Source organism: Babylonia areolata, chromosome 11, assembly GCF_041734735.1.
Source record: "Babylonia areolata isolate BAREFJ2019XMU chromosome 11, ASM4173473v1, whole genome shotgun sequence".
Lineage (NCBI taxonomy): Eukaryota > Metazoa > Mollusca > Gastropoda > Neogastropoda > Buccinidae > Babylonia > Babylonia areolata.
Genome location: NC_134886.1, coordinates 13,235,917 through 13,251,197, shown reverse-complemented (window position 1 = coordinate 13,251,197; position 15,281 = coordinate 13,235,917). Strand labels below are relative to the sequence as shown.

Below are 15,281 nucleotides of genomic sequence, written 5' to 3'. Positions count from 1 at the left end.
GAGAGCTGAATTATCAATGGTTTCTTAATTGCAAAGGGAAATCATTTGCAGCTTAGTCTTTCATGAAGAACTATGTCTCTCACACTGGAAGTCAAATTGCACTGGGACTTAGTGCTGTAGCCTTGGGGGCTAACTAGCCTTTGGGATCCGTCCCAATGGTGACAGTCCTAAGGCCCTCTTGATCGAGGGAGTGGGGATGCAACTTTGGCAAAACACTCTCTACTATAAATTGTATAATCAAATTCCAGCCAGGATAGGCGGGACAGCAGTTGCTTCCTCTGCTGTTCTGATGGTCATTGTCGTACACGACTGATTATCATATACTGGTCCTAGGAGGACATCAATCAGCATGGGTAAATCAGGAAACAGCTGCTGTGTGCTTGAGGGATGAAGGTGTCCACCATGCAGGTTCTGGTGAATTGTAAGGAAGCCGGAAGGAGTTGACGGGGTCTTGTGGTGCAATCATGTGTCTGAAAGACATGGTGCTTGCTTCCAAAGTGACAACAAAGTCATCCTCTGACAGGCCCTTGGCTGAAGGCTGGGGCTCCATGATGGGATAGCCTGCCTAGGCTAGAAACCCCTGGAAGTGTCTCATTGGAAAGACAGTGCTTGAGAAGGAATGCCCATCTGTAACCACAGCAGTGGTTGTGTGTTGAGGCTGAAAGGATCGGGCAGGGAAGACCAAGTGCAGAAAGTGGTTTCTAACGCCAATAGTTTGAGACATTGATGCTGGATCTCTGTTCAAGCAAGGTGATGGGGCGAACTAATGGGCTTGAATGCGGCATCTACCATGCTGGTATGAGTGGGCAGAAAGGTACACCCCTGTGGGTAATGAACGGTTTGTTGTGCTTTGTGAGACGCATCCGTCCTCGTCAATATGCCTTTCTCCCGAGTACAGAGGAAAACAATTATTACCCAGGCCTTCTGCTACTAGTGAGGAGTGGAAGAGATGGGCTTAGGGTGATTGTTTCCTGCCCAGTGGGCAGTTTTTGGGACCGCTAAAACTTGGAAGGCAAAGATAGACACCCCTTCATGGGAGGGCTGGCTAGGATGTAGGGCCCGTGTGGAGCTGTTGTCACAACCACAGCGGTGCAAACCAAGGGTTGTTGTAGGCAAGGGAGGGAAGAAGGGATGCCTTACAAACTTGGAAGGAATGAAGGGCATGTGTGTCCGGAGTGGCACCTCTACGTTGGACTGCCTCATCCCTCCTTGTACCAGGTTAGGGCATCTCTAGCCCTGTGGGTGGGAAGGGAGTGTGTGTGGGTCCCTAAGGACCGGCCACTACTGATATGTGAAGGAGCATACATTCAGGTGTGAATGGGGCAGTTTTGTCTGTGAGTGCAGTTGTCCTCCGAAAGCATGGTAGGGATGAATGTACGAAAATTAATACACATATGTACAAAGGGATTATAAACTTCCATCAACTAAAGTGATGATGTCAGGAATATGCCAATGACAAGAGATCGAGTCACACGAAATAAGCGTCTGTATAAGCAAAGAAGCAGCTGTATAAGCATACGTGTAGCGTGCACAGATATACCCAAGTAAATGGGTAAGTGTGCATAATCAGTAATGGAAAGGAATCTGTATATGCACCTATATGTTAAAAGAGATGTACATACACATAGGGGGGTAGGGGGTGCACGAGAGGGGTAGTACCTCTAGAGGGGGGACTTGTCACACCCTTCCGGGAGTGGTTCGCCCTCTGTTGGTCCCTACCGGCACCCAGCTCTCACTTATGGGTCCTAGAAGCTGCTAGCATGCGGCAGCGCCCAACCCCCGGGCAACGGCTTTGACAGGCTGGCTAAACTAGGTGAGGGTAGCCGACGGGTCTCAAACCCTCAGTGAGTTAGGGCTTGTCTACCCATGCATGCGGAAGAAACCTTCATGGTTCAACGGAGAGGAAGGCGGTTGCAGCACAGCACTGTGGAGTGCTGAGGGAAGGATGAGGCACATAGGATATCCTGGTCATCCACTGCATCCGTTTCCATCTCCAGTTGTCTTGACCTCGTCTTGCCACTGGATACAGACGGTCGCGGACAAGAGAGTGAGGTCAACGGTGCGCAACTCCTCCTCACTATAAACAAAGTCATCGCGCAAGTCATCAGTCATCCTTCATCCCATACCATCATTTTCCCCAAGCCCTGTGGCAACAGGCGAGCGACGAAGCAACAGGTGTGGGTACACTGGCAGTCGTAGCCACGGACCTGCACACAGGCGGCTCAGGCCATGGGGTCGTTTTTCACCGACTGAAGCAGCGGTGGAGATCGGCAGCCCCCTGAGCAACTGAGCAGCCCTCTTCAGGACAGCACTGCTCACCTCCATGGCATGAAGAAGGGGCTAGAAAAAGTGCCCTAAACATTGCCTGCTCCACGCCACCCTAGTCAGCATACCGTGGCTGATGGGGACCCTACTCAAGCGGTCGACACACAAAGGAAAGAAAGAAGAAAACAAGGAGCACCCCACTGACCATTGCCACATGGAACGTGCGTACGCTTCTGGACAGAGGTGACTTGGACAGACCACAGAGACGCACAGCACTCATTGTGAGTGAACTAGCCAGGTACAACATCGACATCGCTGCCTTAAGTGAGGCCAGACTGGCAGAAGAAGGCGAACTCTGTGAGCGAGGTGCAGGCTACACCTTCTTTTGGAGTGGTCACGGACCTGAAGAGAGACGTGAGGCTGGAGTTGGCTTTGCAGTGAAGACAACCCTCATTGGCAAGCTGGCTGGCCCCCTGAAAGGAGTGAATGATCGCCTGATGACGATAAACTCCCTTTATGCAACTGGAAGAAATTTACCACCACTGTCAGCGCCTACGCGCCCACCATGACCAACCCGAATGAGATCAAGAACAAGTTCTACGAGGACCTGAACGCTGTCATCACCACTGTTCCCAACGCAGACAAGTTCATCATTCTTGGTGACTTTAACACAAGAGTTGGCTGTGACAGCACCTACTGGGAAGGCGTGACTGGGAAGCATGGGGTTGGCAACTGTAACAGCAATAGCCAACTACTTCTCCAGACATGTGCTGAGCACGACTTTCTTATCACAAACACCGTCTTCTGCCTCCCTACCCTTAACAGGATGTCATGGATGCATCCTTGCTCTGGGCATTGGCAGCTCATCGACTTTGTCATCATCAGGAAGAGGGACAGGCAGGACGTACGAGTCACGAGGGCCATGTGCGGCGCCAAGTGCTGGACAGACCACCACCTTATCGTCTCCAAACTCAACCTCCGCATCCAGCCCAAGAGACGGCCTCAGGGCATGAAAGCACCCAAACGCCTGAATGTCAACAAGCTGGAGCTAGGAAACATCAAGCAGAGCTTTGCGGACACTCTGGAGGACGCCTTGAGTCCACCGTGCTGGACAAACAAAATGTGAAGGCATCATGGGGCACACTGCATGAGACGGTGTACAACACTGCCATGGAGTGCCTGGGGCCTTCTGCCAGGAAGCACAAAGACTGGTTTGATGAGAACTGCACTGAGATCAAGCAGCTGCTGGAAGACAAACGCCAAGCCTCAAGAGCCCACACTGAAGATCCCAAGTCACAGTCAAAGAAAGACATACTGAAGAGCGCACGCAGCACCATCCAGCGGAAGCTGCGGCAGAAGCAGGATTCCTGGTTGAGCAACAAAGCTGATCAGATCCAGGGCTTTGCGGACAGGAACGACATGAAGAACTTCTATAACAGCCTGAAAGAAGTCTACAGTCCCACCACCTCCGGATCTGCACCACTCTTCAGTGCTGATGGTTCTACCCTAATCACTGACAAGGGCGAGATCCTTGAGAGATGGGCTGAACACTTTGACAGCGTACTGAACCGCCCTTCCACCATCAATGATGAACCCATCGACTGACTCCCCCAGGTGCCAGTCAGTGAGTCGTTGGATGCCATTCCAACTTTGGAGGAGACCCAGAAAGCTATTCGTCTGCTATCCAATGGCAAAGCCCCTGGCTCAGACTCCATTCCAGCTGAGGTCTACAAAGGTGGTATGGCGCTGACTGAGAAGCTTCATCAGCTATTCCAGCTCATCTGGCAGCATGAGGCAGTTCCACAGGACTTAGGCATTGGCATCAGGTACTGCACAGATGGCTCACTCTTCAACCTCAGGAGGCTTCAAGCAAAAAACACGGTGAGGACAGACACCGTCAACGATTTCCTGTTTGCTGATGACTACGCTCTCAATGCTGCCTCCAAAGCTGACATGCAACACAGCGTTGACAAGTTCTCTGCTGCCTGTGACAACTTTGGCCTCACAATCAGCACAAAGAAGACTGAAGTGATGCACCAGCCAGCTCCAGGAAAGCCTAACGTTGAACCAAACATCTTCATCAACGGGTAACGACTGAATGCGGTGGACAAGTTCACATACCTGGGCAGTACACTCTCTCGCACAGTTGTCATCGACGACGAGGTGAATGCCAGACTCGCCAAAGCCAGCGCTGCCTTCGGCAGACTCCATAAGAACGTTTGGAACAGGACAGGCATCACCCTGGAGATGAAGCTCAAAGTATACAAGGCCATAGTTCTCACCACACTGCTCTATGGATGTGAATTATGGACGGTCTACAAACGCCACGCCAAAAAGCTGAACCACTTCCACACCACCAGCCCCAGAAAACTTCTCGGCATAAAGTGGCAAGAGAAGATCCCTGACACAGAGGTGCTCACTCGTGCAAACTTGCCCAGCATCTACACCATCTTGATGCAGGCCCAGCTGCGCTGGGCAGGTCAAGTAGTTCGCATGCCAGACCACCGGCTCCCCAAGAAACTGTTGTACGGCGAACTCCAACATGGCAAGCACTTCCATGGAGGCCAAAAGAAGCGCTTCAAAGACACTCTGAAAGCTTCTCTGAAGGCCTTCAACATCAGCCACGACACATGGGAGCTGAATGCAATGGACAGTGGCGTTCAGCTGTCCACAAAGGCGCCAAATCCTGTGAGGCTAACAGAATCGCTGCAGCAGAGCAATGCAGACAGGCCAGGAAAAGCAGTGCCAGCAAGTCCCCGACAGCCGCCACCATCCCCTGTCCACACTGCGTCAGAATCTTCCGGGCGTGGATTGGCCTGACCAGTCATATGCGTACCCACAGAGCCCAACCCACCCACCCCCAGGATGACTAGATGATCCTCGTCGATCCTGATGGACGAACCACACACACACACATATGAATAATGTGCCAGTATGTAGACGCAGAGTTCTGGGTATTGTGTACAGAATGATGCAAATGCAAGTGTGCCTGTACTGCTATTTAGGGAATCTCAAAGAAAAGATGTCAATGAATAGAGATAGAAATATAATTGTAAGTTCATATGAAAATCATATGAACCTATCCCGTAAGCGCACACACATGTGTATACCGAGGGAAAAGTATACATTTTTAAGTGTAAACAGAAATGTGTAGAAATGTAGGAAGATAGCATATATATATTTTGTTGTTGTTGTTGTTCTTGATTTTGATAATAAATCATAATAAATCAAAAAGAACAGAAGGGGAAATATTGTGATTTATTTCCTGTTATTGTGTATAACAAGAAAGAATGGTAATGGGATTGGCTGCCTGCAGAGGACTGTGTGCAAGTGTGGGGGGATGAAAAACCCAAAAGTCCAGTGGCCAATAGCCTGAGAAACAGCAAGAAAGGCGCAGTTGCTATGCAAAGTTGTGTAGAGCCCATGAACGGGCAGCAGGACCCAATGAGAAACCGAAAAAACATTGTTGGTGGACAGCACTGGGGGCAGGAGTGACATGCTGTGTAGGCAGAAGGGAAGTAACTACAGTGTCGACCGCCTAGGTTACTATTGTGGAGTTGCCTCCCTTGGCGCTGATAATCGGTGAAAAGGATGGTGTCTTTAGAGCACATATCCCCTGGTGTGACGTTTCCTCGCTGTAGAGGGAGAAGTGTCATGCTGCATGTGGGAGTCCGTGGTTTGATGCCACCGTAACCGACACGGGTGAATACGGCTGCAAGGGGGATAATTATAATGTCCCTTGGTGCCGTGGGCATCGCTACCCGAATCGGTTGCCATTGGTCACGAGGCGGTCGGGACATGTGGCATGACAACGCCATAAGCCAGTGTTATGGGCGTTGTGGACGAGGGGATGGCAAGTCCGTCGGCTTGCCGTGGGATGTGCATCCCATTGTAGCTGAACGGCGGTCCAATCTCGCAAATAATTCCTGCGAGAGGACAGACGTTCAGCTGTTGTGTGTTGACGGATAAAGGGATAGACAACATCGGCCCGAGCACTGCCGAGTGGCAGGATCGAGTTATCAAGAGGCACTCCGACATGGAATTGCTGATATTAGTACGGGTAACAGTGGAGTTAGGCAGTGGGGCAGAACAAACCGGCACTGTCAAAGTTTGATGGGCTGTGCACGCGCCTGCTCTGTGGGCAAGGGGCGGAGCAGGCGCAAAGTGTGGCACCAGTGCATGATTGCTGCAGCAAATTAACAATGGGTTGCTGGTTGTTTGGTTGAGCAGCTTGCTGAGACACCATTAGTGGATGGGAAACAGCAGCAACCGACAGTGTGGCAGATGGGGTCATCACCGCATAGCTTGAATAGACTGTGCACATACCCGCACTGTAGGCAAGGGGCCGTGCCAGTAAAGGGAAGTAACTGTGGCACTCACTGGCATGGGTGCTGAAGCAGGAGTTGTCATCTCCTTTGGATCGGATGTTCGGGACAAGGGGAGGGTTCATGTGCATGGGCGAGTGCATCTCCTAGTGGTCCACCTTCCTCCCTACACCTGGGGAGGGCATCCCTATGCACCTCGGTCGCCATAGGATCCGAGACAGAAGAGGCATGCCACGTGGGGGGCGTGTGATCTGATGTCACGGCCGCATCGCACACAGGGCCCAGACTAGCGTGCAGATCCAAAGCCAGTGTATGGTGTTGTTTTCCCAAAGGGATTATGGCACATTCCATTGCTGAGACTGTGGGAATGGGAAAAGTGATAGAGGAGATCGACTCGGGCGTCCTGCCGACTGGCAGGGCCGAGAAACACGGATCATGTCGAGTTCATTCGCAAATTGAAATGAATAGCATCAATGGCACCACTGACCTGAGTATGGGGTAACGAACCCCTAGAAGTCACCGGAGGAGGTGGTGGAGGTCTGGAGTCGACCGGAGGGAGCGAAGGAAGTGGAGAAGGCGGCGGGTTGGCGTTGCTGAGAGGGCCAGAAGTATAGGGCCCAGAGTGTTCGCAAATCAATTGCGATTGCGCCTTAATTTTAGCCCAATCTCCAAATCAAACCATATAATTATGTCACCTGGTTGAAGACATAATTTGACAAAAAACAAGAACGCCAGAGAATTGACAGACAGACAGAAAATATGAAAAAAAACTTAGCTGTATGAAAAGCACAGGAACAGGAGTCATAATGGCTGCCGGAAAAAGAGGGCGCTAGTCAGGGGGGCAAAGGGGAGGTTACCTACTTCCGAGAGGTTATCGGTCGTAGCTACTTTCGTTTTCTCCGCATAGGCAGATTGTAGTTTGCACAGGACAGGAATGTCAGACCCCCGCCGGAGTCTGCACTAGTGGGTCACGGTTAAGTATGTGCAATTAAAAGTCATTTATAGGGCCCAAAGAAGGAAAGATGGCCTCCCCCTGCATTTGTACATAACTTATATTTGGCTGACTGGTAAATTATGATTTCTGACAAAAAAAACAACACAAAAACAAAACAAAAAAAACACACACACAAGAAAATCACTATGAAAATTTCCATCCCCCACCTCCCTTATTTTACTGCATAGACTTTTTTTGGTTATATTTTTCAAAGAAAGCAACTTGACGTCATGATGAAAAGTAACGTTATTGTTTTGTTTATTTCTAAATTCTCTTTTTGAAGTTTTCCTTGTTGTCCTTTTTGATGCGCACTTGCAGTGAGTACTGCAGGAAACTTGACTAGAGTGACAGAAGCAGGTTTGGTGGATTTCAGAATGTCAGCATAAGTCTTGTTGTTGTTTGGAATGGAACTGTCTGTGTGGAACTTTCAACAGTGTCACGTTTATCCTGTGATTTTTTAAGAATGCAAATTATCCCATTTTGGCTATTGACTGTTCTTTCCAGATCAGCGATTTTTCTACATAAACTTCCTATGGTGTTACTTAGATGAAGATCACTCAGTCTTACTGGCATCAGTTTTGCTTTCAATGTCAGTAAAGTTGATATTTTCTTTAGTGTTGTTCACTTGGGTAGGGATTTTGAGTTATCCTCAAGGAAGATGTTTTTCAATTTTCTTTTTTAGATATACTTATCTCTTTGGAGTGTCCAGTCGGCATCCCAAGCTCCTTATTCTGGTCATGCTCATAGAGATGCTAAAATTTCAGCAGCTCTGATATTCAGTTGTTTACTATTTCCGCCATCTTGAATTGTGTGTGTGTGTGTGTGTCTTGGGTAAATGTGATCAATGCTGCTTTATCCAGCACATAATTACAGCCCCTTTGAGAAAAGAGAGGTCAAACTGATACATACACTGCATTCTGAATAATACAAAGACAGTAATATCCAGCACTGAATGTTCATCATACAATGACACCTGCAGTGTCATGCACTTTCATAAAACAGCAATAGCAATGTGAAGCCAATAAGACGCATGAGGGACTCACATTCTCATACTCACAGAAAATCCATGCCACAGCAACTCTCTGGTCATGTAGTCAAAGCTGACCTGCAACAGAGGTTTCAGTTTCAGTTTCAATGTGTGTGGACGGATCACATTTCTCCTGGTTTGTGAGGAAGCCCAGTTGGGAGCAAAGGTCTAGAAGTCTGGCCGTATGCCTCTGACAAAGGGCCTGCGACTGGGCCAGAATGAGCCAGTCCAGGTGCACACAGAGACAAATGGATTCTGACCGGATGATGGACACCAATTCCCCACACCACCTTGGTAAACAGGAAAGGGGCAAAGTACAGACCAAATGGGAGGGCAGATAACTGAAACACCTTGTCTCTCCATATGAACCTCACACACCGATGGGAGACACCAGATGAATGAGGATATGAAAATAAGCATCTTTCAGGTTGATAGAGGTAGCCCAATTGCCTTGTTGAATAGTCTCAAGTCCAAGACTGGTCTCCACCCTCCAGAGACCTTTGGAATCATGAAGACTGCTGTAAAAACCAGGGCTCGGGTCCAAGAGTTGAGATATTGCTCCAATGAGTGTCTCTAAGACACTCTCCTACTCCACAGAGCTGGGCACATGAGGAGGAGTGGGTCTTAGATACAAACTCCACAACCAACTTATGAAACTCAACATGTACACATACATACGCATAAGCAGCCGCACCAACACACACACACACACACACACACACACACACACACAAACACCCACACATTAAAGCAGGCAATGCAAAACTCAAAAGCTATATAAATGATGCACTCAAATGAGCACAATACTAATACATTCTAAATAAACACAAACGCAAACACACACACACATACACATGTATGCTCACATAAACATAGGCATCTTCCTTCACAAACAGACAACCTTTTGCAAGCAACCCCGCTCCCACTTGTACACAATCACACATAGCAGAATCTGTAAGCAGGACAACTGTTCAGTTCATTTGTTGTTGCTATTGTCTGTTGATCAAGCCTCTGCCATGCCTTTCATGACCCAATCATGACTGATAAATTGAGGTATTTTGCGAGACCTTTGTTTTGAGACTTGGGTAACCCCATCTGTATCAGCCCTGGCACCACCTTTCTGTGTACTGTCCCCAGTGATCCAATGATCAACACACACACACACACACACACATACGTACACACGCACAAACACCAAAACCAAAAAAAACACCAAACACCCAAAGAGAACAAAATCCTACACAGTCCAGCAAAGATTCCGCACCTGACGGATGGACTGTCGCCGTGGGAACTGAGCGGACATGCCCACCAGTCTCTCCAGCATGGACAGGTACACGCCCTGTCGCAGGAAAACCAGGAAATTGATCAGCGCCCCCACCTTCACCACTGCCTCTGTCCACCGCAAACAAGGCTCCACCTGACAAAGACACATGACAATCCTATTCTACATTCACCATGTCTATTTTATTATTCCACATCTGTTCTATCATCCCACATATTTTCTACAAACAGACATGTACCACATTACATAAGTTCTATCATACCAGTTTTCAGTTTCAGTAGCTCAAGGAGGCGTCACTACGTTCGGACAAATCCATATACGCTACACCACATCTGCCAAGCAGATGCCTGACCAGCAGCGTAACTCAACGTGCTTAGTCAGGCCTTGGGGAAAAAAAAAAAGGTGAATAAATAATAGATAAGCGTACATAAATAAATAAATAAATAAATAATAATTATAATATAAAAAAGGTAGTAAATGAAATGAAATTATGGTGCTTAGAGCCTCGCCAACCACTAAGGCCATCTCAAGGCTATCGTCACGTTAATAACTACTACAAGGATAAAAACAAACAATTAAAACGAGTCACCACTTCAAACTTTCCACTCCAAAGTTTAAAAAAAAAACTTCCATAGTTTAAAACCTTCAAATCTGGTTAAAAATGTTCACTTCTTTTAAGAAGTCCATCAGCACCCACGGAGGGACATCACGAAACAAAGTCTTCAAAGAAACCGCCGTGTAATGTCTGTGTCTAACATCATGCAGATCCCAACAGTCAAGGAGCACGTGTTTCACGGTGAGAGGCTCATCACAGGGAATACATCGAGGGGCCTCTTCCCCCTTCAACAAGTAAGAATGAGTAAAAAAAAAAGTGTGCCCCGCATGCAGTCTGCACAGCACAGACTCCGCCTTTCTGTTCTTCACCCCTGAAGAGAGGGTCTCTTTTAGGTCTTGACGGATCTGAAAGAGCTTGTTGTCCATCTGGGTGTTCCACTCCTCTTGCCAAAGATCCTTCACATAAGTGTTCACCTTCCGCTTCATGTCTGTGTATGGTACAAAGGATCTGGATAATTCTTTCTTTACAGCGTTCCTGGCCAACAGGTCTGCCCTTACGTTACCACGAATGCCAACATGTCCGGGAACCCAGGCCAACACAACCTCGTATCCTTTCTTCGTTGCGAGAGTAAAAGCTTTATAAAATTCCAGCAGTTTGGGATGAGTGATATTCCTGCAGGCGATCGCCTCCAGGGCTGACAAGGAGTCGGAAAAGATCATGAATCTCTTTTGTTTCGAAGAGAGAACCATTTTTACCGCCAGAACCAGTGCGGTCAGTTCCGCAATGTACACCGAGCTGTCAGACAGGATGTGTTCCGTTGAGGGCCGGTCAGGAAAGGCGGGACAGAACGCAGATGCAGTGACTCCGTCCTCTGACTTGGAACCGTCAGTGAAGATTCTTTGAAAAGTGGGGAATTTGTGGCAGAGTTCCGAAAAGTAAGTTCTGTAGGCCAGAGAACTGGTGGAGTCTTTACGGTACGAGGCCAGATCGAATCGGACCTCAGGTGTACTAAAGGTCCACGGAGGGCTGTCGGGGAACTTGGAGAAATCTGGGATGCCACCGACATCCAGATCGGCATTTTCTATGTGCGGCTGAATGCAGAGTCCAAGAGGAGGGATGCAGTTTGGGTTGTCTTTAAATTTCTTGTCGAAAGGGTTGTTGAATACAGCGTCGTAAGCAGGGTTTGTAGGTTCAGAAAACAATTTCAAATAATAATTTAGGGTCAGCTTCAGTCTGCGGTTGGAGAGAGGCAGTTCCCCCGCCTCTGCGTACAGGCTGTGCACAGGGGTGGTGCGGAACGCACCTAAGCTGAGACGGAGCCCTTGGTGGTGTATAGGGTCCAACAGTTTCAGGTAAAACGGTCTGGCCGAGCCGTATACTACATATCCGTAATCCAGTTTGGACCGGACCAGGGCTCTGTAGAGGTGCAAGAGAGTTTTCTTATCAGCACCCTAGTCCATGTGTGCCACAACTCAAATGATGTTCAGGGCTTTTTGGCAAGATATTTTCAGCTGTTTGATATGGCTGAGGAAGTTCAGCTTCTGATCAAAGACGACCCCTAAAAATTTGGCTTCCTTGACTGCCAGGATGGTGGATTTTCCCAGACAGATTTCAGGGTCTGGATAGAACTGGCAAAAGTTATGAAAATGAATACATTCAGTTTTGGAGGACGAAAAGGTGAAGCCATTCTCCTCTGCCCAACACTGGATTTTGCTGACGCAGAGCTGAAGCCGTCGCTGGATGCTGGCATACGTGCTGCCAGTTGCATACAAGGCGAAATCGTCCACGAACAGCAAGCTGTCCGATCCCTTCTGAACGGATTGAACGATGTCATTAATTTTGATGCTGAAGAGAGCCGGCGACAGAATGCTCCCTTGCGGGACACCCAGCTCCTGCTCATGAATGTCGGACAGGGTGGTGCCAACCCTCACCTGGAATTGTCTGTCTTGCAAAAAATTGTGGATGAAATGGGGCAGGTGTCCTTGTGCAGGTCCGAGAGGATTCCAACTTTCCAGGTGGTATTGTAAGCTTTCTCCAAGTCAAAAAATATGGCCACCACATGCTGTTTGTTTAAAATGGCATTTCTTACAGTGGTTTCCAGACGAACCAGATGGTCAACGGTAGAGCGATGCTTGCGGAAACCGCACTGTTCTTTTGCCAGAAGGCCGTCGGTCTCTAGTTTCCACATCAGTCTACTGTTGACCATCTTCTCCATCAGTTTGCAGATGCAGCTGGTCAGTACTATTGGGCGGTAGTTGGAGGGGTTCGAGGGGTCTTTTCCTGGTTTCGGCACCGGGATTATGAGGGCTTTCTGCCAGGAGGGTGGAAAAAAGCCTGTGATCCAGATTTGGTTGTAAACTTGGAGCAGGATGTCCAGACAGGTTTCGGGAAGATGTTTTAAGAGTTTATAATGGACCTCGTCCATTCCTGGACAGGAATCCGTGCAGGTCTGAAGGGCAGATTTAAGTTCATTCATAGTGAAAGGAATTTGTTGACAACTGACAAAGTATTTGCAGAGAAAATGGCAATGTTAAAGTTTACCTCGGACACACACACACACACACACACACACAGACAACCGAACACCAGGTTAAAACATAGACTCACTTTGTTTACACAAGTGAGTCAAAAAGCATGATCCACCAAACAATATTAAGTAAATAATGCTTAGATTAAAAAGAAATACATTCCTTAAAAACACACATTTTTTAGACACACACATACATGCGCACGCATGCTCACACTCGCACACACACACACACACACATGCATGTGCGCGCCCAGACACATTAAATATATCAACTGCACTAAAACAGGATTAAGTGAGTATAAATATCTCTAATATATATGTTCTAATGTCGTCTAACATCTACCTGCTGGAGAGAATGGTGGGTGTGTTCAATATCTGTACCATTCCATCATATTGAACTTGAAGCAACCACTCAAGCTTGCTTGTTCCTTGATCCTAAGTCGCATTGACTACTGCATTTCACTACTTGCTGGTCTGCCTTCTGATTTGTTGTCATGCCTTCAGATGATTTTGAACAATGCTGCAAGAATCATTTTCAGACAGTTGAAAATGGATCATGTTACCCCAGTTTTACATCAACTTCATTGGTTACCCATCCAGTACAGACTTTGAAGGATGTCTCCCATCTTACTTATCTTCTGTCCTTTATACTTACACCCCTTCCCGTTCTCTACGGTCTTCTGCTGAAAAGCTCCTTCGAGTCCCCAAAACCTCTCCAAAGACATCCGGCCAAAGGGCCTTTCAGTATCGAGCACCTTCTGTCTTAAATTCTCTTCCTCTGGATTTTCATCACTAAGCAACCTCATCCTCTTTCAAAACAAACTTGAAAACCCATCTGTTCAAATAGGCCTTTGGGTGTGATGACGCATAGCTAATTGTCTGCATTCTTCCTCCTTCTGCCCACCCTGCTTTACCTACTGAAATCATCATGCAGAGTGTGTTTGTCTGTAGGTGGGTGTTTGTCACTTTGTGTGTGCATGTACATGTGTAGGGCTGTGTGTGTGTGTGTGTGTGTGTGTGATTGTTCATATCTGCAATTTGTAATACTGTCTTGGGGTATAGATACATACACACACACACACACACACACACACACACACACACACACACACATTTGTATTGGTTTTTTTATGTACAGAGGTATATCATGCACCACTGTATATGTACTGTTTCATGTGAGGTGCTTAGAGCCCATTATCATTATTATTATCACTGTCCCACGTCTGTCTTATATCTGTTGTACAGTCATCCCACATCTGTCTGATTGTAAAGAAAATGGTATCCTATTTTCCTAGATCCATTTTTTTACAGGGCAACTTTTATATCGGATGATTGGGAATTGTTTCTTTTGAAAAAATGGTTTCACGTGTTTCACGTGCATTTTTGTAATCATACCATGAGTTATGAATGTGATGTGTTGCTGTGAAGTGTAGATTTGTTGCCAGATGGTGTCATGAAGCTGTCCAGGTTAGGACATATTTTTGCCTGTAAAGGTATGTTGAAAACCATTGCACTCAGTTTGAAATGACTTTGACTACGTTTTGTGATGGGATATTGACCATAGTATATAAAAGCAGGACATTTGAATAGATAGTTTAAGTAGCATTTGAATGAGATACATTGATATGTTGTGGTTGATTTGATGTTGTTGTAAAGCTTGTATGAGTAATCAGTACTTGGTGCTTTGATGATATACAGTCAGGTTGATAATAGATAGTAGTTACTTAAATTTGTCTTAAGTTTTGTTGGACTATTCAATGGCTAAGAAATGGTAATTTTTTTGAAACATTGAATTGTGTAGTAGCTAAGCAGCTACATTTTGGTATTTCCTGATGGGATGAATGGGAATCATTTTAAGGTAACTGTATTTCGCATTACTTAGGGTGGTGAATGGACATCGTTTTCCAAGCGAATATTTTTTTTATATTAGCTTCAGTGATAATTGGAATTTATGTCAATAGTATTGGATGAAGAATTTCACTTTAGTGTTTATGTAAAGGTATGGTGTCTATGTTGTCTTGTTTGTCCACTTAGGTTTCTAGGAATAATATTCAAAACATGGTCTGTAGTGGGACTGGAAATGAGGGGGGTTTGCATCCAGGTAGTCGAGGAACTGACGCATACTAAAAATGTGCAGGCATCTAGTGGCTGGGGACAGGCCACGGGTTTTTGGTTTGGTGCCGAGGTGCCAGGGACTGGGCACGGGACTTCACAGAACTGGATAGTGGGACCATCAGGATGAACTATCGGCACAGAAGATGAACGTGATGGTGGGACCATCGGGACGTGCTGAATGAGGAGC

At 47.1% G+C, this 15,281-nt stretch overlaps 1 protein-coding gene across 8 annotated transcripts in view; it reads right to left on the bottom strand.

Moving 5' to 3' along the window:
* The window catches only part of LOC143287547 (peroxisome biogenesis factor 2-like), a 65,113-nt gene that overhangs the window by 4,560 nt on the left and 45,272 nt on the right, over positions 1-15,281 (bottom strand). For all 8 annotated transcript variants that reach the window (XM_076595616.1, XM_076595614.1, XM_076595613.1 and 5 more), the window contains 2 exons: positions 9,876-10,028; positions 8,642-8,689 (listed from right to left, as the gene is read on the bottom strand). In XM_076595616.1, the coding sequence (XP_076451731.1) occupies positions 8,642-8,689; positions 9,876-10,028 (201 nt within the window). The remainder of the gene's footprint in view (positions 1-8,641; positions 8,690-9,875; positions 10,029-15,281) is intronic.